This window comes from Thamnophis elegans, chromosome 6, assembly GCF_009769535.1.
Source record: "Thamnophis elegans isolate rThaEle1 chromosome 6, rThaEle1.pri, whole genome shotgun sequence".
Classification (NCBI taxonomy): domain Eukaryota; kingdom Metazoa; phylum Chordata; class Lepidosauria; order Squamata; family Colubridae; genus Thamnophis; species Thamnophis elegans.
This window is the reverse complement of record NC_045546.1, coordinates 58,964,875-58,986,631: the sequence shown is the minus strand read 5'-3', so window position 1 is coordinate 58,986,631 and position 21,757 is coordinate 58,964,875. Positions and strand designations below refer to the sequence as shown.

Here is a 21,757-nt window from a genome sequence, read left to right as displayed (position 1 = left end):
AGCTTAGAGACTTTTATCCACATCTGAGCTTACAAAGTGCCAATCATGCCTGGGCTTAGAGAGAAGGCCCTATCTTTCCTCTGTGGATAAATGTCCCCGAACTTGGCTGCCAGAAGTTTGGCAAGGCAAGGAGCTGGTGGGGCACCGATTTGTCCCCATGTCAAGTTAGTTGGTGTGACTTGTTCCATCCCGACCCAAATTGCTTATGAAATAAACCTCTGAATTTTAAAGTAAGATTTTGTTGCCAGCCACGCTCAGTGAGCGGCATCAAGCCAACCAGCCACCCCCACCCATCCAAACCCACCTAGTCATGGTGACCTGGTTATTGGCCCTTTGAGGGCAACCATAATGCTGATCTGGCACTCAATGAAATTGAGGTTGACACTCCTACTGTAACGATACCACATAATCAAGTCTATTGATTTTAATTCCTATCTTTCATTTCAATGATATTTAAGGATAGTGAGCAATTATTAATCTAATTTTTTCTCTAAATTGCAAGCTGTATCAACGTTAGTTAGCACTTTGATTATTGTCCCCTTTCCCTTCAATTTCATCCGATTCTTGGATACTGCTTTGACAAATCCCTGCATTTTCTTTGCAAGATTTCAGAAGTGGTTTTCCTTTGTTTCCTTCCTAGGATGAGAGAAAGTGACTGGTCCAAGATTAAACAGCTAGCTTTCTGCCTAAACAGAACTAGAATTCACAATCTCTTGGTTTCTAGTTTGATGCCTAAGCGTCTATGTTAAACTAAAGTGTTATGTGTGTATAAAGGCAGACCAGCAGTATATTAGCTTGCACAAGAAATATACATACTGTTTATGCGCAGAAATTCCCATCATAAATTTCTTTGTTTCACATTATTTTAATGGATGTAGACAGAGGGGACCAACAAATCAATCTAGAGAAGTAAAAACCTGAAATTGCAGAATTGTGCAATAACATCACACTATCCAATTCATTCTTCAATACTGATTTGCAAAACAAGACAGCAGCAAAGCCAGATGAAAAAAAAACAATCAGCATTTCTGTAAGGACTGATGCACTCAATACATATAGTTTGGCAGAGAATCACAACAGAGCAGAATAAAATTCATGGATAATCAATACTATGGAGGCATGTATGATGGAGAGATGAGTTGTATTTTAAATCAACACATGGGAAATGGGTTCAGAATAGGACTTATATGTTCATAACTATGAACATGACTTCTCAACTAAATCAGATATGAGACTAATGCTATAATGTCAGGCACTTCAAACTTTACATATTGATACGTTTTGATTGAAAGAGCAGACTAGGATAAAAGAAAGCAGGTTCAAATTCTCTCTTAAATAAACAACTCACTGTGTTATTGTGCAAATTAAATAAAAAAGTCTGCTACTCTGATCTCCATGAGAAGAAAAATCGGATAAAAGGCTTGTTTGACTTCCATCTGCTACTTAATAATCTGACATTGTTCCGTTGCTAGCCAACCAAAACATTTTTTTAAAATTTTAACTCTTGAGTTAACATTAAGAGACATTATTACAGAAGGTTTCAAATCTAATCTAAATCTTTATTGTTGGTTGAGCATTTGTTCATTAGTTGTTCACTAGTTGTTCATTATCAAACAATGTCATATTAATGCCCTATAAATTTTCTTTAATGAATAAGAAATGCTTATCTAATGGTTTCCACAAAATATAATATTTTAGCTAACCCATATTATTATAACACCTGAGAAGTATGCCAACATGAACAATCAATTGTACATTTTTTGCAGCATCTTTCCATAGAAGCATAAGTATTTTATTGAATTAATTGGCTAACTTATAACAACTAATGCCAAAATAGTAAATCCTCCACTTTTGCTACATATTGCAGTTGTTCAGCATAAATCTCTTAACCATGAAATAAACAAAATACAAGACTAGCAAAAAATTTAACTTGCAAGCTAACTTGCAAGAATCTTTTTCCAATGTGGTGCTCTCCAAATGTGGTGTCCTCCAAATGTTGATTGGGAATGTTGGGAAATCCCAGAAAGCCCTAGGATTGCGGATATCAGCATATACGGTTAGCCATTTCTAAGATAAATATTCTGGACATTTGCCAATTGCACAGCAGAAATACACCCAATGTAGCTTTTTTTATTGTATAGCCATGAAGGAGAAAATGATTTCTACCTGTTATATGTTTCAGGTATAGAAATCCAAGCCAACAAGGTAGTGCAGAATGCTACTTAGTTAAGTAAATAACAATCAAGAATTTATAGAGCATCTTTATAAAGGTAGTCAGATCTGAATAATTAATCAAACATAAACTTGCCAGCAATTATTACAATTCAAAAGAAAGGAAGAATAACAGTGATTGCAGAATTGATAGAAATCAATTACATTCTTCTTCTTACGGCATATCTGTCATTGAACATTAGCGATCATGTTGGCAATCCTATTTTGTCAACAACCGCATGAAAAATGCTGCTGAGTTTTGTCCAAACCAGTCCCTTAGGTTTTGGAGCCATGATGTTCTTCTCTGCCTGGACCTCATTTGTCTTCAATCTTTCCCTGGAGGATTAAGTGAAGGATGTCGTATTTTCTGCGTGTCACATTGCATGTCAAAAATATTCTAACTTTCACTTTTTTATGGTTTTGATGATTTACCTTGGCTTTCCTAGACGGATTATCACTTCCTCATTTCTGATTTTGTCAACCCAGCTTATGTGTAACAGCCACCTGTAAATTCACATTTCAAATGCTTCTAGTTTCTTCAAGTGGTTTTCTGTCAGAGACCAAATCAGTACTCCATAGAGCAGGATAGAAAAGATGTAACATCTGAAAAGCCTGATTTTCAGACTTAAGCTTATGTTGTGACTGCAGAAGACCTTTTTCATTTTGAAGAATGCTGTTCGAGCTTTCTCTATCCTTGTCTTCACTGATCATGTCCGAGCTTTCATGTAAATTAAAACCGAGGTATGTGCTCCTTTCAACTTTTTCTAGTGGGATTCCTTCCAAATTTATCAGTGGTAAATCAATGGGTTGTTTGCTGACGGCCATGATCTTGGTTTTTGAGGTGTTAAGCTTCAAGCCACATTTTTCAGATATTTCTGAGACTTGATGAGGAATTGAAGGTCTTCATGCTTACTGGAAAGCAGAACTGTATATCAGCATATCTTAAATTGTTGATCTGAACACCATTTACTTTGAGGTCAGAATCAATGTTTTCCAGTGCTTCGTTGAAAATTGACTCAGAGTAGATATTAAACAACAGCAGAGGCAGAATACAGCCCTGTTTGACCCCTCTTCATATTTCTGCATCATCTGAGTACTTTTGGCCTAGTCTCACATTTGCTACCTGATGCCAATATAGATTCTTTATGATTTGGATGTCTTTGTCATCTAGTCCCACTTGTTTCAGAATTTGTAATAGTTTGCTGTATCTTATTTTATCAAATGCTTTTTCAAAATTGATGAAGCACATGTAAACACTTAGATTGCACCGTTAAATCAGTTTGGAAATTGACAGTGCCATCATAAGTGTGTCCATCTCAGAAGTCATTCCCACTGAATTCATTTATCAATGTGGAGTGGGGGATAGGTATATATGCTTATCATTTATTTTAGAGTATTTTGATGCCAACCACACCTTAGATCTATGTACTCTAAAAATGAAAGAGGTACAATTAAAGCAGATGGGTAAGGCAAGATGAAATACTTAAAACAAACAAGCATAGTTTGAGCCCTCTCCTAATATGTAATGCTTCAATCCCAGGGATAAGTTGTTCTACAATCTAGATCCACCGTGAAAAAAACAAGATTAACCAGAATCTCAAATAAATCCAGGGAAGGACTTGCAAAAGATGCCCTAATGGCTGAACGAAACCCCAGACTGAAAGATTTATAGATAAACTTTCTGTCTTTGTTTTTTTATTTGGGATTACAATCTCACAATTCTTTTGCATAATCAGGATTCAGGACCAGCCATTACTTTTTATTAGCAGATGGGAGGTGACCCCATTCAGCTGCCTCCTGAGGCAGAATGAAAGAATGGGGTCACTTCCCATATTCTAATTAAAAAAAAGATTTGTCTGGGATGTTTCTGAATCCTGATTATTACAAAGGAATTGTGAGCAAAGGGTGGGACTCTAATCTCAAAAAAAACCAAAACAGAGTGCTTGTAACTCTTTCAACAGAGGCCTGATATATTCCAGCCACTGGACTTTTTATTCTATGTCTACTTTTTTCACCAAATGAAAGTAAAGATTTAGAAGCATTTTTGTAATTTCCATTGACCCTTCTGCTATATTTATCCATTTACTTATTTTGTCATCACTGGAATAATGCGCCACTAGCATGAAAAACACAAAACTAAAGGGAAACTTAGTGTCTATGATCCAGCTTTGCGGGTGAAGAAGAGGATGGCTTGCACTCTCATACAAACTCAAAGGCATTGAAGTACTGGTTCCACTAACTCTACTAGACCAAATAAAGACATGAAGCCCAAGAGTCTGGAACAAAGGGCGGTCCTACCAGCCTAGATGTTCATGGTTTATGGTTAGTATCTAGAGCTCAGATGGATAGCATTTATAAAATAGGATTTGCGGGTGGGGGTGGAGATGTACAGTACAAGCAAATATACTTGTAACTTTGGCCTTAGTTTTGCCAGCACATAGTATGTAGTAGATACGTTAGAAATGTTGAGACGTTGAACCTAAACTGCCTGGCGGATTAGGTGCACCGAATTTAGGAAGGGCTCAAATGCACCAACTTGAAACAAATCATTCCCGTTTTAATCTTTCCTACTGCACGGTGATTCAATTCCGGATTCATTGCCAGCTGACAAAGGAGTTCTTGGTGAGAAGGCTGAGGAAAAGAAGCGTGACCAACAACAGTCTCCGCCTGCCACTCCAGAAGAGAATGGCGTTCAGCTGTGCGCCAGGAGAAAGAGCAGGGCACGGCGCTCACAGCTGGCCAGTGGCCTCTCTCATGCTAGCGAGACTTCATTTCCTCCCCTCCACACTCCGAAATCTTTTAAATCTTTTTAAAATCTTTTAAAAATCCTTTCAGCCTTCTGCCGAAAAGAACCACAATCCAATTCTGCCAACCTTGGGCCCGATGCCCCAGAATAGTCCGACGCCCAGTCTTCTGTTCACCAGCGCCTGTCTCGGGAGTATCTGCAGCCCGCTCTCCCGCTGACTTACCTGAGATGCCTCCTCCGATCACGATCACGTCGCACTTGTGGTCGCTGCTCATGATGGCTGGCCACCGTCTCCAACTGTAGCTGTTCCTGCAATCGCAGAGGTTCCTCGCCGACTGCCACCCGGACACAGCGACAGGGGCAGCCGTTTGTAATGAGCAACACACCGCTTTCGTTAGCTCAACGGGAGACTCCGCCCGCTGCTGGCAAAGGGCGGCCAAGTCTGTGGCTCAGCCAGTGAGCCTCACCTGAGCGGACGGGGCGCTCAAGGATTCGCCCCTGTGGTTCCCCAGCGGCAGGAATATAGCCGCTGCTTAAGGCCGGAATCACCAGGTAGGAAATCAGTAAATGAAGTCGATTGGAGAAGTAGATAACGTGAAGGCTTCACCTGTTGAATGCCCTGGTGCTGTTCAAGGCAGAAATAAGTACTTAAATACTTCCTAAAGGAATAATGTGTCTGATACCACTGGACTGAGTCTTGCCCAAAAGTACAGTGTAGAGATCCAGTCTCTTATGCTTTTGTTATATATTATATATATATATATATATATATAATATATACACACACACACACACACACACACACACACACACACCAGTGATCCATGCATAGCTTTCCTTCACAATAAGCCTGTCAGTCCAATTTCTATCCAGTTATTTTTGCTGTTATTTTATTTTATGTACTTCTACTGAAATCCAATTGGCATTCAGCTTCATTTCAATGCATTCATACTGAACGTAAGCATTCTTTACAATACAATGAGTACTTAGCTTGACTTGACTCTCATGAAAGCAGTGGATTGATATATGGGATGTTAATTTATATTTAAAAATGGCTTTCCCAATATATAGTTTGGAATATATATTTCAGTGTTTAATGTAGTAAGCATTGATTTTAAATCCTAATATATAATTGCAAAATAATAATGGAAACAGTCACCTAATTTCCAGAAAATTTAAATAGGAACAACCATAATCCAAATATTACCCATTGAACCCACAAAAAATTACCCTTTGGTTTTCTAATTTATATTTGATTTGTTGTTACTATTATTGGTTCTTTGCCTAGCCCTAGACAGCCAGATGTTTAGACTGGATTTTGCATTTTTATCCACCTATCAAATTTTTCTAAGGATCTGGGATAGGCAGATGTTGATGTTTGCTGGACACACTCATTTTTTTTCTAAAGGCAGGATATAATTGATACTGAAGATACCAACATTGGCAATTGCATTATTGAGAGTGATTTTCATCTGCAGACCTAAAGCATCTGGGCTAAATTCTTGCTTCTTTTCCATTTCTAGATTTTTGCATTTTGCTCAATTAATTATTCTGATAAACTTGCATGCTCATTTGTGACCATTTGGATAGCCACCATCCTCATTTTGGATTTTGGAAGATGCAATGCCCCATGCAAATTTACTTCTAGGTTTAAAAAAAAAACAGAGGATAGGATTAGATAGTTATGCATGAGCTGCAACGTTCAAAATTAAATAATTTTGGAAAATTTCAAAACTTTTGTCAGGAGAGCAATGTGATAATAATACAGATTACTAGAGTTGTAAATTACCTAATTCAGGAATCATTTTAATTTTTCAAAATTCTGATATTTGTTTGGAGGCAGCTGGATAATCTGGGTGGAATTTCCAGTTAAAGGAAAGAAAGATTAATTATCAGCAGGAAGAATATATACCCCAAAACCCTTATAACAGGATCTTCATCATCATTGGACCCCAAAGCCTGGTAAAATACTCACTAAGATCTTCAACAGTTTCCTGAACATTATCAGAGTGAGAACTGTCAAAGTCTCTGAAAGCATATGTTCCATAAGGCAGGTGCCAGGTGTCATAAAATATTCTGATTAAAAAAAAGGGAAACCACAAGCAATAAATCTTACTTTAAGATTCAGAGGTTTATTTCACAAGCAATTTGGAACATGAATAGCCAACATAGCAATGCAATTTCATAACAAACATATATGATTAAACCATTGCAATGGGGTCCAATGATATATAGCGAGTCCTGCAAGGACTGCAGGACACCATTCTTATCTCAAGTCACATTTCTTATACCTTCTTTTTTACTGACATACACATTCCGTAGTTTCACTTCCTTGTTCTTTCCTACTTTCTTACTGACCATCACTTTTTGTAAACATCCATGTATATTTGAAGCTCTCAGCTATTTTACTTTCAGTTCCTCATTTCCCACCAGCTCTTCCTGCTCTAAATATTCATACAATTACCTACTTTGCAGAAAATGCAGCACACAAGTCATTTCAGGTACTGAGGATTTAATAGCTGCCAGCTGATGTAAGGTTGTAAGCTGTAATTTGTAAGCTGATGCAATGAGGATGATTCAGCTGAGGTATCTATATATATACACGGTAAGTGGCCATTAGAAAGCATCTCTCTCTCTCCCCCCCCCCTCTCTCTCCCTCTTCCCCCCTCTCTCTCAACTGTATAAAGGCTCTATGTGCTGTGTACTCTGTTTTGCTCCTGGGTTTATCTCATATTAATAGTCATGCTGCCAAAATTCTTACAAGTCACCACATTAGAAATATGTCTGATACATTTTGCAATTATGTTAGTTTAAAATTTTGATTCAGTGAGGCTTGCAAGACTACTCCTAGACCTTATTACCTGCAACTTTCCAATGGAAAGTCCAATGGTGCTCCCTGTTCCTGCATAAGGGAGACTGCTCTTCTTGAAAGGGAATCCCCATTTCCAATTGTGTCTGGAAAGGTGTCTGGCTTGTTCAGGCAGCCTTCCCTCATGCAGTTGCCTGACCACCTCCTCTTCCTCTCCAGAGATCTCTCAAAGGCAGAAGTCAAACTTGGAGGAAACTGCAGCAGTCATCCTCTGCCTCCTGTGGGGGGCCAGGCAAGGCTGGAAGGGGGGATCCAGAAGTCTCCAGCAGAGGAAGGTGAGTCCAGGATAAGCACCAAAGCCTAGTCCACCAGAGGAGCTTTGCTTTCCCCCTTAGGCCATGTAGAATACTCCCTAATGGCAGCGTGGACTGCCCGGAGCCCTGGGCATGGAGAGCAAGTGGCCAGCCCAGCTCCTTGGGCACTGGGACCCCACTGCCCAGCACAAGCCCTACTTCCCCAAGGGGTTACCTGGCTGTGCTTACCTCCTCCTCAAGGCTGCTGCTGTGCTTGCTCTCCTTGGCCAGTTGCTCATGGTGGGTGCGGAAGGGAAAAGTTCATGGGTCACAGGGAGACTCATTTTCTCTCCATGTGAGGACCCAGATTTGCAACCAAAGCATCCTCAGTGATAGGATGGGAGACCACCAGGGGGAGGCTAGCAGGGCAGCAGGGCTGCTGGTGGCCAAATGCTAAGGCAGACTCAGACCCTCCCTCCCTCTTTCCAATCTCCTTCCTTCCTTCCCCTCCACTGCTCAGGGCTCCAGGCAGCCAACACCACCTTCTGGGTGTCCTCTGCATCACCTGAGAGGGACAGCGAGGCTCCTCTGGTAGGCTAGGCTTTGGCACCCATCCTAGTCTCACCTTCCTGCTGGAGACCTCCAGATCCCCCTTCCGGGCTTGACTGGCTCTCCCACAAGAGGCAGAGGATGATACTGCTGTCTGTGGAAGTCTGGAGGAGAATGTTTGCAGGAAGCAGTTTCCTCCAAGTCCAACTTCTGCCTTGACAGATCTCTGGAGAGGAGGAGGGGATGGCGAGGGAACTGTGTGAGGGAAGGCTGTCCCAACAAGCCAGCATCCTTATGTAGCATGATTGGAAATGGGGATTTCCTTTCAAGAAGGGGCAGCCTCCCTCATGCAGAACCATGCAGAACCAGGGAGCACTCCTCCTTTTGTTCTCCAGAGATATGTCAAGGCAGAAGTGGAACTCAGAGGAAACTGCTACCTACATTTTTTTCCCTCTGCACTTCTACATGCAGCAGTTTTGCTGGGGACACCAGGCAGGGAAATGCCAATGATGTCATGGACTGGGAGAAGAATCTCTCTCTCTCCTCTCCTCTCTCTCTCTCTCTCTCTCTCTCTCTCTCTCTCTCTCTCTCTCTCTCTCCTCCTCCCTCCCTCCCTCCCTCCCTCTCCCTCCCTCCCTCGCACGCACGCACACACACACACACACAGAGCTTGGATACATTTATCCACATCTGCACTTACAAACTGCCAATCATTCCTGGGCTTGGGGAGAAGACTCTCTACTTCCTCTATGGATAAAAGTCCCCATACTTGGAATGTGCATGCGTGTGTATGTGTGCACATGCACGCACTTGCCTGCCAGAAGTTTGGGGAGGCAAGAAGCTTGTGGGGCACTTAATTGTCCTCACTTCAAGTTAGCCAGTGTAATTTGTTCTGTCCTGACTCAGCCATCCAGAGTGAGGCGTGCCCAGTGAGCAGCGTAGAGCCAGCCACGCCCACCTGGCGAAACTTACCTAGTTGCAGTGACCCAGCTACTAGACCTTTGAGGGCAGCAACAATAATGCTTATCGAGCCCTCATTGAAATTGAGTCTGACACCACAGATCTATATTTATATTCCATCAGAAGCAGATAGTTTTCTTTCCAGAAGAAAGTTTGAAACATAATAAACCTTTTTTCACCTATATGGAAAGGCTGAGCTGATGTATCATGGTAAGAGAAGCGGGGGAAAAATATTCTGATATTCTTGCATATTCTTCAAAGCATGTGGGAATCCTAAAGAGCTCCCAAAGAAGTCCATTTAACTTCTTCAAGTTACGTTTGCAGACAGAAGGCTCCCAATTTTTTATTATATTCTCCAGATGGTGACCTGTTCATAATTTAGTGTCACCACAAACACTGCAATGAAATATAAATCTGCAGTGACATGGATGGATAATATACTGTTCTGTATATTTAGATGACAATAATATATATTTAGTTCTCTTTTGCGCTCTCTCTCGCTCTCTCCCTCCCTCCCTCCTGAAAACAAATTGCCATCATCTCTCAAGCATTTTCAGATCTGCCTTAATATAAGAAATAGGCAAGCCACAGACCTTACTTTGTTATCAGCTGCTCTGGTGCTTAACAACTATCTATTCCACTCCAAAGCATCCATTCATAGGGTTGCTTCTTGCATTATCTTTTAAAGATACAAATACTCGTTTTCTTTTTTTTTAATTGAAAATTTTGAAAAAAAACCTTTTACAAATGTTTACCTCCCTCCCTCAACCCTCCGCACCCAAACCACACACCCCCAACCCTCCCCCCCCCGACTTCCCAGAACCAATACGGGTATTAAATCTTTAACAAAGATGTTCTAAGATAAACTTAAAAAAAAGTTAGTATCATCTTTCATTTGAGCTTAACTCCTCTTTGCTAGGCCAGCCCTAAACCATATTATATCATTGTTTCTCTTCAGTCATAACTATCTGGATTTCTTAGTCCCATATTATTTTGAGTATAGTCATCCATCTTTCTCCATTCCAGTTTATATCTCTCATTTGAGTGATCCTGAGATACGCTGATATTTTAGCCATCTCTGCTAAGTTTGTTACTTTTAATGTCCATTCTTGAATAGTATGCAAATCTTCCTTCTTCCAGTATTGCGCCACCAACAGTCTTGCTGCGGTTATTAAATGCAAATCAAGTTATTCTCTATAACTGTACAATCAGTAATTATACCTAACAAGAATAGCTGAGGGGTAAACTTTATCCTTTTTTAAAGAACATTTGCATAATCCACCATATTTTTATCCAAAATGCTTTTACCTTTTTACAAGTCCACCATATATGATAGTATGTAGCATCGGACAATCACATCTCCAGCATTTAGGTTGTAAATTTGGATACATACAGGCTAGTTTTTTAGGATCTAAATGCCATCTATAAAACATCTTATAAAAGTTTTCTCTCAAATTTTGGGCTTGTGTAAATTTTACATTTCTTACCCATATTTTTCCCATGTATCCAACATTATTGGTTCTTCAAAATTTTGTGCCCACTTTATCATACAGTCTTTAACTAATTCTGTTTCCGAATCCATTTCTATTAATACATTATATAATCTATATAAGGGCAGTGAGTCGTTACAACAATGTGTGCTGGGACTGGGCGGCTGGTCTTCTGCCGCCGCCACAGTTCTTCTAGGCCTCCGCCCTCCTTCTTTCTTGGTGCGGCCTTCTTTTGCTTTGTTGTTGCCGCTGTGGGGCTTTTGCACTGCCTGATACTTTGCTGATACTTTGCTGCCTGACATTTTGCTCGTTTTTACTACAACCAGTGCGGCCGGCACCATCTGCTGCTCCCTCAGGGGTACCATCTTCGATAGCGCCACTTTTGGGTCAACGATGAGAAGCGGGGGGAGCAAAGCCGTGAACTTACTACCTTTTTCAAACTGGCGCCTACCCCCCCTGCAACCGCTCCAGCCATTTTAGACTCTGGGCCCTTGGGCCCCTTTTGCACTTTCCGGACTTACAAGAGGGAAGAGGGATTGAGGAACTCTCCCTCCTTCATCATCATCAGTTCCGACCTCCGAATCTGCTTGTGCGGAATTTTAAGATCTGCGCAATTTTCTGTTGATGGAGTATGTATGGTGTGAATGACGATGAATGAACCCACTTAATTTAATTAATTTTATACTATTGTACCATTGTATTTTTGTATGTTTTTAAATGACCATAGTGGGGTATGTATGAGAGAGTGACTGTGTGTATACATGAGAGGACCAAGAGCGCAGCCTGGTGCCTCCTCCACTGAGTGCATAAGCAGAAGTGGAAGGGGGCCAGGGCCTACTCTCGTCCTAGAATGAATGATAGATGCGGCCTGCCAGGAAAAGCGGGGGCCATGGGAGAGGGGGGCTTTCTACGGGGATGGGGGCGGGTCGGAGCATCCCGGTCATGATTGGGAGGGGCAGGTATGGCGGGTTTTAGGTATTGCATGGATGGAAACGCAGGAGCCATGGATAGCCAGAAAGATGGTCTTTATTGTTACAGAAGTAAGATGACACGCCCAGTATTTAGTAATTGTAACAATCACATTAACCAATCAGGGGCCGGGTACTGCTGATGCAGTACCTCGGCCAATCAGGGAAAATTAGCTGTTAGGGAAGGCTAGCAACATTCCTAGCCAATCAGGGAGCAGCAGAGCTGTTGCCAGCCCTTTTGAAAGTTTCAGAATACATAACACCCCTTCCCCCCAGATCTGCACATGCTTGGCTAAGGAGCATGCGCAGACGACCTCAGACCAGGCCTCTTCATTGTAGATGGACTTGGAGAGGTGGTGACTGTTTGATGGGGGGGGACACATAGGATCATAACAAGGAGCTTTGAACGTTCCAGAACATTGTAAGAACATTAACTCATTTTAATCAGTTTGTCTGTGTGTTACATTTGCGTGTGTGTGTGACCTTTTAGAACTAAGATTACCCAGAAGCAATTCAATTCTGCTTTGTTATTACGAAGAAATCACAAGGATCAAGCCCCAGGAGCATTCTGAGATCTGTAGTTTAGAGAAGATTGTATGACAACTCCATTTTTCACTTCTCCTTTCCCCCAGTTAATTCACATTTCAAGCACAGTTAAAACTTCTCCTTTCCCCCAGTTAATTCACATTTCATGTACAGTTAAATTCATTCTACATTTCCTCTGCATACTCTATTTTAGACTTCAAATTTACATTACCCCATTTTAGCAAATTTCTCATTCCCCTTTCCCCCTTGTTCTACGCATGCCCACAAACCCCATTGAAAACCCTCCGATCCTGGGCTGTAAGCCACACGGAGGAGTCCAGAGAAAAAAAATCTATTGGAGGTCCGTTGAGCGGAGGCAACCTCTGAAGCGGAGACCGGCCCTGAAGGCGGCTCGCAGGTGGCTTCGGGAGGCGTTCTTGCGTCTGGAATTGGACCGGTGAGGCGCGGTGGCCGCAGCGGCAGCGTCAGAACCCTCGTTGAAAACAGGCGAGGTCTGTGAGCGGGAAACCGGAGCGGGGAGCAGCGGCAAGGCTGAGCAGGCAGGTGGCCTTGGGAGGCTGGAGGCTCGCGCAGGAAGGCGGCAGCGGAGGCCTGGAGGCGTAGATGGCAAGGCACACGAACTTTTGAAATTTTGGGAGGAGTAGAGACGCGCAGGTGGCCAGGCTTCGTTGGGAGAGAACGGCGGCCCTGGGTTAGGAGCGTTGAGCGCGGCCGGCTCGGGAGGCGGAGGCGGATGAGATCCGGCAGGGCAGGCTGCGCAGGCGGTGAGGCCGCAGAGGCCGCGGCGGCTTGAACTCGGCTGGCCTGGAGCTCCTCGAACTTCTCGTTGGGAGGCAGGCGGAGTAGCGGGTGGCTCCAGCAGCTGAGAGGGGAGGCCGGCAGTAGAGGGAGGAGGCAGGCAGGCGGCGGAGGCAAGGCGTTGAGCTCTTCGCGGCAGGAAGGGTTGGCTCGAACGGGAAACAGCAGGCGGCTTCTGAGCGGAAGGTTAGGGTTGCTCTGTGGTAGGCAGACTTCGCAGGCAGGCTAAGTGGCCAGATCACGAAGCAGTTTGTGCTATCGGGACAGCTGGCTGGATCCGTGAGGTGCACGGAAAACCCAACGGCTTCAGGCCCAGACAGTTCCGGCCGAGGTTGGCTTCCACAGACTGCGGCTCATCCTCGGAGTAGGCATAGACCGGGGTCTGTTGCTCGTCCTCTGAGTTGGTGTAAATTGAAGCTTCTCGTTGGCTGGATACTGCTGTAGCTGGGCGCATGCTGGCCTTGGGTTCCAGCAGGTCCTTCACGGGCTCTTCTCCGCGGTTGAGCCTCGCGGTCCATTGCTCGTCCTTGCGCATCGGCGGCGCTCCGTCCGAGGTGAGTGCGGAACACCCCCTCGGGTGAGCCAAGGTGGCGCAGTGGTTAAATGCAGCACTGCAGGCTACTGCTAGATCAGCAGGTCAGCGGTTCAAATCTCACCGGCTCAGGGTTGACTCAGCCTTCCATCCTTCCGAGGTGGGTAAAATGAGGACCCAGATTGTTGGGGGCAATATGCTGACTCTCTGTAAACCGCTTAGAGAGGCCTGAAAGGCCTATGAAGCGGTATATAAGTCTACTGCTATTGCTATTGCTCGGGCAGACGGAGGCCGCGTCTGATCGATGCCAAGTTGGCGGAGACGCTGGCAGGCTCCAACGGCGGTGGCTATGGCTGCTGCTGCTGCTGGAAGATAGCCTCTGGAGTTGTGTGAAGGTAGCTCGGGTAGCCTCTGGAGTTGTGCGAGGTAGAGGTGGCTGCGACTGGCTGTTTTTTCTTGTTCCAGGCCCCGCGGGAATCGCGTATCCCACCTTCGTCGCCAGTTTTAAGTATTGCATGGATGGAAACGCAGGAGCCATGGATAGCCAGAAAGATGGTCTTTATTGTTACAGAAGTAAGATGACAGCGATTCCATGGTTTCACAAAACACGCCCAGTATTTATAGTAATTGTAACAATCACATTAACCAATCAGGGGCCGGGTACTGCTGATGCAGTACCTCGGCCAATCAGGGAAAATTAGCTGTTAGGGAAGGCTAGCAACAGCCTCTGCTGCGTCCTAGCCAATTAGGGAGCAGCAGAGCTGTTGCCAGCCCTTTTGAAAGTTTCAGAATACATAACAGCAGGAGCTATAGGGCTAGCCATTACCAGGGAAGAAGGGCTCGCTACGTCACAGTGATCCCTTGTTCCGGGCCTGCAAGCTCAACTCAAGGACGTGGTGGCAAGAGAAGCCAGGGCCCTGGTCTCAGGTTGTTGCTGCTAAATGCCAGGTCTGTGATTCATAAAGCTCCCCTCATCTGGGACTTAATACTTGACGAGGGGGCAGACCTGGCATGTATTACTGAAACCTGACTGGGCCATGAGGGAGGAGTCCCCTCTCAGAAATGTGCCCAGAAGGCTTCCAGGTACTCCACCAACCATGACACCAGAAAAAGGGGTGGGGGAGTGGCAGCTATTATCCGAGGATTATTAGTTCCTCGCAGGATCCCTGCTCCAGAGATTGTGGGGTGTGAGTCTCTTCTCTTGAAGTTGGACCTAGGGGTTCATGTGGGCTTGCTTTCGACGTACCTACCTCCCAGCTGCGTCACAACAGCCCTGCCTGCGCTCCTGGAGTCAGTAGCCGGGTTGGTGGTTGAGTTCCTCAGACTGATAGTACTGGGGGACTTCAACCTGCCATTTCTAGGCGAACGCTCTGATGAGGCTCAGAAGTTCATGGCTTCCATGACAACCATGGACTTGACCCAGGTAATTCAGGGTCCGACTCATAGAGCGGGACACACGCTCGACCTAGTGTTTCTCTCGGGGCAGTGGAGATGTGATCTTCACGGTCAGATCACTTCCTGTTGAGGCTTGATTTTCGGAAGCTACTCCCCCACTGCAGGGAGGTGGAACTGATTAAATGGTTCTGCCCCAGGCACCTGATGGACCCGCTCGGATTTCAGAAGGAGCTTGGAGAGATACCTGACTCGCTTGCCCACAATCCGACAGAGTCCTTGGTCGCCGCCTGGAATATAGCGGCGATTGAGGCGCTAGACCGGATTGCGCCTTTGCGGCCTCTCCGCGGCAGTGGATCCAAGAGGGGGCCTTGGTTTACTGAGGAACTCCAGGAGATGAAGCACCAAAAGAGACGCCTAGAGTGACACTGGAGGGCTAGCAACTCCGAATCCGACCGAACACTATTAAGAGCCTTTATTAGGACTTATTTAGTGGCAATACGGGTGGCAAAATGTGCACATTTTTCCACTCTTATTGCGTCTGCAGAATCCCGCCCATCCGCCCTGTTTAGGATAACCCGTTCCCTCCTGAAAGAGGAGGACACGGGGGATGCCTTACAGGGACGGGCTGAGGAATTTGTTCAGTTTCTGTCGGACAAAATCACTCAGATTTGGACAGACCTTGACTCCATTTGGACAGTACCAGCAGAGATGCCGAAGGAGGTCTTGCTCAGATTTCTTGGAATGAGTTTCAGCTTGTCACCCCCTGAGGAAGTGGACAAGGCCATGGGAGCGATGAGTGCCTCCATCTGTTTGCTGGACCCGTGTCCCTCCTGGCTGGTCTCGACCAGCAGGGAGGTAACACGAGGCTGGCTCCAGAGAATTACGAACTCGTCTTTGCAGGAGGGATCTTTTCCACAACCTCTGAAGGAGGCAGTGGTAAGACCCCTCCTCAAGAAGCCTTCTCTGGACCCAGCTATTCTTAAAAACTATCGTCCAGTCTCCAACCTCCCTTTTTAGGGAAGGTTGTTGAGAAGGTGGTGGCCTTTCAACTCCGACGGACCTTGGATGAAGCAGATTATCTAGACCCTTTTCAGTCTGGTTTCAGGCCCGGTTACTCCACCAAAACCGCTTTGGTCGCACTGACCGATGATCTCTGGCAGGCCAGGGATAGAGGACATTCCTCTATCCTATGCTCCTTGACCTCTCAGCGGCCTTCGATACCATCGACCATGGTATCCTTCTGCGACGGCTAGAGGAGGTGGGAGTGGGAGGCACCGTTCTACGGTGGTTCTCCTCTTACCTCTCCGACAGGTCACAGTTGGTGTTGGTTGGTGGGCAGAGGTCGACCCCTAGGGCCCTTAATTATGGGGTGCCGCAGGGGTCGGTCCTTGTTCCCACTCCTATTAATATCTACATGAAGCCACTGGGTGAGATCATTCATCGGCACGGGATTAATACCACCAGTACGCGGACGACACACAGTTGTATCTTTCCGCCCCGTGCCAACTCAGCGTAGCGGTGGAAGTGATGTGCCAGTGCCTGGAAGCTGTTAGGATCTGGATGGGAGTGAACAAAACTCGCACTCAATCCTGACAAGACCGAGTGGCTTGTGGATGTTGCTTCCTAAGGACCGCCCAGCAAGTCCGTCCCTAAGCCTGTGGGGAGAAAATTTACTCCCCTCCGAGAGGGTCCGCAACTTGGGGGGTCCTCCTGGATCCGCAGGCTGACGTTAGAACATCATCTATCGGCTGTGACCAGGGGGGCCTTTGCCCAGGTTCGCCTGGTGCACCAGTTGCGGCCCTATTGGACCGGGAGGCACTGCAAACAGTCACTCACGGCCTCGTCACCTCAACACTGGATTACTGTAATGCGCTCTACCTGGGGCTGCCCTGAAAAGTGTTCGGAGACTACAATTAGTTCAGAATGCAGCCGCGCGAGCGATACTGGGTGTACCAAGGTACACCCACACGACACCTATCCTCTGTGAGCTGCCCTGGCTCCCTATCGGTCTCAAGCACAATTCAAGGTGCTGGTTATTACCTTTAAAGCCCTACATGGCCTAGGACCCGGATATCTATGAGAACCGTCTTCTGCTGCACACCTCCCAACGACCGATAAGATTGCACAAGGTGGGCCTTCTCCAGGTGCCATCAGCTAGACAATGTCGGCTGGTGGCGCCACGGGGAGGGCCTTCTCTGTAGCTGCTCCGGCCCTATGGAATGAACTACCTCCAGAGATCCGCACCCTACCCACTCTCATGGCCTTCCGAAAGGCTATCAAAACCTGGCTATTCCGGCAGGCCTGGGCCTGTTGACCTCTTGACCGAGGTCCAGCCCTGATTAGACTGGGGTGCATGTTGTGTTTCTTTTAATCCGCTTTCTTCTGTTTGTTTTTAACCCTTTTCTTAAAATTTATTTTCTGTAAGCCGCCCAGAGTCCTTCGGGATTGGGCGGCCTATAAATTTAATAAATCCAATCCAATCCAATCCACTTGGCCATATTGATTAATCATATTCATTAAAACCTTACTAGATTCCTGTGGTTGGGTTAATGTTATAACCAAATCATCCGCAAAAGCACATATTCTATATTCTTGATGCCTAATCTTGATTCCCTGTAAATCATCTGATCCCGTATTTTATTCAACAATAATTCCAGGGTATGATGAATAGTAATGGTAAGGTGACCAGACGTCCCGATTTCGGTGGGACAGTCACGATTTATAACAATTTGTCCCGTGTCCCGGGGCGTTTTTAAAAAGTCCCAATTTTCTGGCTTCATCTTGAAAGACAAAAGACACTCTGTCTAACCTCTCTCTGTGTGTGTCTCAGTACTTTCATTGAAGATATTAAAACATTAAAGCAAGAAAACAGACTCCCCCGCGCCCCTTTTACCTCATTTTATAAGAAAAAATGACCAAGTACCATAGAGCCCCTGGAAACGCTTGGCTAGAGAAGCCGCGAGTGTTCCTTCCTGGATTTCCCGGAGGGGAGGGGCACGGAGGTTGGAGGTCAGCTCGTGTGCAAAAAATGGTGGCAAAGTTTCTTTGAAAAATATTTCCCTGACTAATTTCACCATTTTAATTTGCTCAGTTCTTTGTATTAACAACTACTTCATTCTGGATTGACTTGGAGTGCTCACTTGTGCCGGCTGGTAAGTGAGCTGGGTTTTTTTCTTTTCTTTTTAATGTATCTTAAAATATATTTTATTTATTGTGCATAAGATTTTTTAAAATAGTTTTATTCTGTGTGGATTTTTTTAAAATTGTCTTAGACTATTTTAAAAAAGATCTATCCAAATAAATTGAAGTGAAACTATTTTAAAATTCTATGCACAATACTTTGAAATGTTTTACTTCAATTTATTCTGTGTGGATTCTTTTTTAAATTGTCTTAGACTATTTAAAAAAGATTCTATCCAAAATTCAAAATACCAACTGCAGTTATTCACTTAAGAACAGTGGCAAGAAAGGTGGTATAATGCGCTTAGTGACCAAAGTTACAATGGCATTGAAAAAAAGTGACTGATGACCATTTTTCACACTTAGCGACCATTTTCACACTTAGTGATCGTTGCAGCATCCTCATGGTCACGCGATCAAAATTTGATGTTTGGCAACAAGTTCGTATTTATAAGTTAGGTTATAGGTTTATTTCATTTATATGCCGCCCTATCCCGGAGGGATTCAGGTGGCTAACAAACCCAGGGGAGGGGGTAATACAACAAGGCAAAAAAAACAGGATACAGAGAAATTTAAAAACAATCAACAGTCACACAATTCGAGCGGGGAAGGGAACTCATCACCACAGGCCTGCCAGAACAGCCAGGTTTCACGGCTTTTAGGGAAAGCCTGAAGGGAGGTGAGGGTCCGGATCTCCTGGGGAGTTCTTCAAAGGGGCCGGAGCAGCCACAGAGAAGGCCCTCCTCCGGGTGGTCGCCAATACGACATTGGCCGGTGGATGAATCCAGAGGAGCCTAATCTGTGGGATCTGATGGGTCTTTGGGAGGGTAATTGGCAGCAGGGGGTCTCTCAAGTACCCAGGTCCAATACCATGAAGGGCTTATAGTGACGACTAGCACCTTGAAGCGTATCCGGAGACCAATAGGGAGCCAGTGCAGCTCGCGGAGGGTAGGTGTAACGTGGGTGTACCGAGGTGCACCCACAATCGCTCGCGCGGCTGCATTCTGGACAAGCTGAAGCCTCCGAATGCTCTTCAAGGGCTGCCCCATGTAGAGCGCATTGCAGTAGTCCAGTCTTGAGGTCACAGGGGCATGAGTGACTGTTGTGAGAGCCTCCCGGTTCAGGTAGAGATTCAATTGGTGCACCAGGCAAACCTGGGCAAATGCCCCCCTGGTCACAGTCGACAGATGATGTTCTAAAGTCAGCTGTGGATCCAGGAGGACTCCCAAATTGTGAACCCTGTCTGAGGGGCGTAGAATTTCACCCCCCAGTCTGAGAGATGGAATACCTAGCCAATTATTGGAGGGAAACACAGAAGCCACTCGGTCTTGTCAGGATTGAGTGCAAGCTTGTTTACCCCATCCAGACCCTAACAGCCTCCAGGCACTGACACATCACATCAACCGCTTCACTGAGTTGGCATGGGGCGGACAGATACAACTGTGTATCGTCCGCATACTGGTGATATTTTATCCCGTGCCGCCGAATGATCTCACCCAATGGCTTCATGTAGATGTTAAACAGGAGGGGGGACAGGACCGAACCCTGTGGCACCCCGTATTTCAGGGGCCTAGGGGTCGACCTCTGCCCTCCAACCAACACCGACTGCGACCTGTCTGAGAGGTAAGAGGAGAACCACCGAAGAACGGTGCCTCCCACCCCCACCTCTGGTAACTGCCGCAGAATGATACCATGGTCAATGGTATCGAAGGCCGCTGAGAGGTCAAGAAGCACTAGGATGGAGGCATGACCCCCGTCCCTGGCTCTCCAGAGATCATTTGGTCAGTGCGACCAAAGCAGTTTCCATGCTGTAGCCAGGCCTGAATCCAGACTGAAAGGGATCTAGATAATCGGTTTCATCCAAGGACCGCCGGAGCTGAGAGGCCACCACTTTCTCAACAACCTTCCCAACAAATGGGAGGTTGGAGACTGGATGATAGTTATTTAAAATGGCTGGATCTAGAGATGGCTTCTTCAGGAGGGGTCTCACCACCGCTGTCTTTAATAGAGGGGGAAAGAAGCCCTCCCAAAGGGAGGCGTTAACTATCGCCTGGATCCAGCCCCGTGTCACCTCCCTGCTGTTCGCGACCAGCCAGGAGGGGCACGGGTCCAGTGCACACGTGGAGGCACCGCTCCCATGGCCTTGTCCACTTCCTCAGGAATAACAAGTTGAAAATCAATCCAAAGATGTTGCTCAAGACCCACTCCCGGTACCTCAGCTGGCTCTGTGCAATTGGAGTCCAGGTCTGTCCGAAGCCGAGCAACTTTATCCGCGAGAAATTGGACGAATTCCTCAGCTCTACCTCGTAAAGGATTGCTTGTATCCCTCCCATTCAGCAGGGAGCGGGTTATCCTGAACAAGGCGGCTGGGCTGGTTTCAGTGTCCTGGGGTCATATAATCATCTTTTGACAAAGTCAAATAGGGAAAACAGATTCACTTATGTTACTAACTTATCAGCTGCAGTTATTCACTTAAGAACTGTGGCAAGAAAGGTGGTATAATGGGCTTGGTGACCAAAGTTACAATGGCATTGAAAAAAGTGACTGATGACCATTTTTTACACGTAGAGACCATGTTCACACTTAGCGACCTTTGCAGAATCCACATGGTCACACGATCAAAATTTTGATGTTTGGCAACAGATTCGTATTTATGATGGTTTCTGTGTCCTGGGGTCATATAATGACCTTTTGACAAAGTCAAATGGGGAAACCAGATTCACTTATGCTGCTAACTTACCAGCTGCAGTTATTCACTTAAGAACTTTGGCAAGAAAGGTGGTATAGTGACCAAAGTTACAATGGCATTGAAAAAAGTGACTGATGACCATTTTTCACACTTAGCGACCATTTTCACACTTAGCAACCGTTGCAGCATCCTCATGGTCATGTGATCAAAATTTTGATGTTTGGCAACAGTTACGATTTATATTTGTATATTGTAGTTATGTTGAAATAAAAAAAAATACAATACTATTTTTGTGTTGTAAGAAATTTTTTGTTGCTCTGTATAAAATTTTTAATCAAGCCCCCCCCCCCCTCGGTCAAAGGTGTCCCTCTTTACCAATCTGAAAATCTGGTCACTTTAAGTATTGGGGATAGGGGAAAACCCTGCCTTGTACCTTTCTCGATTTTAAATGGGTCTTTTAAACTTCCATTGACTATAATTTGTGCTGTTTGTTCCTGATATATTGCTTTAATTGATTGTAAAAGTGCTCTCCTATTTGCATTTTTTGCATTATTTTCATTAAAAATTGCCAATTCACTCAATCAAAGGCTT

General features: G+C 45.1%; 1 protein-coding gene across 1 annotated transcript in view; it reads right to left on the bottom strand.

Moving 5' to 3' along the window:
* The window catches only part of LOC116510618 (amine oxidase [flavin-containing] B-like), a 102,681-nt gene extending 97,316 nt beyond the window's left edge, over nucleotides 1-5,365 (bottom strand). Inside the window, exon 1 of the mRNA XM_032220238.1 lies at nucleotides 5,181-5,365. Within this exon, the coding sequence (XP_032076129.1) occupies nucleotides 5,181-5,232 (52 nt within the window). The 5' untranslated portion in view covers nucleotides 5,233-5,365. The remainder of the gene's footprint in view (nucleotides 1-5,180) is intronic.
* Nucleotides 5,366-21,757: the final 16,392 nt, after the last annotated feature.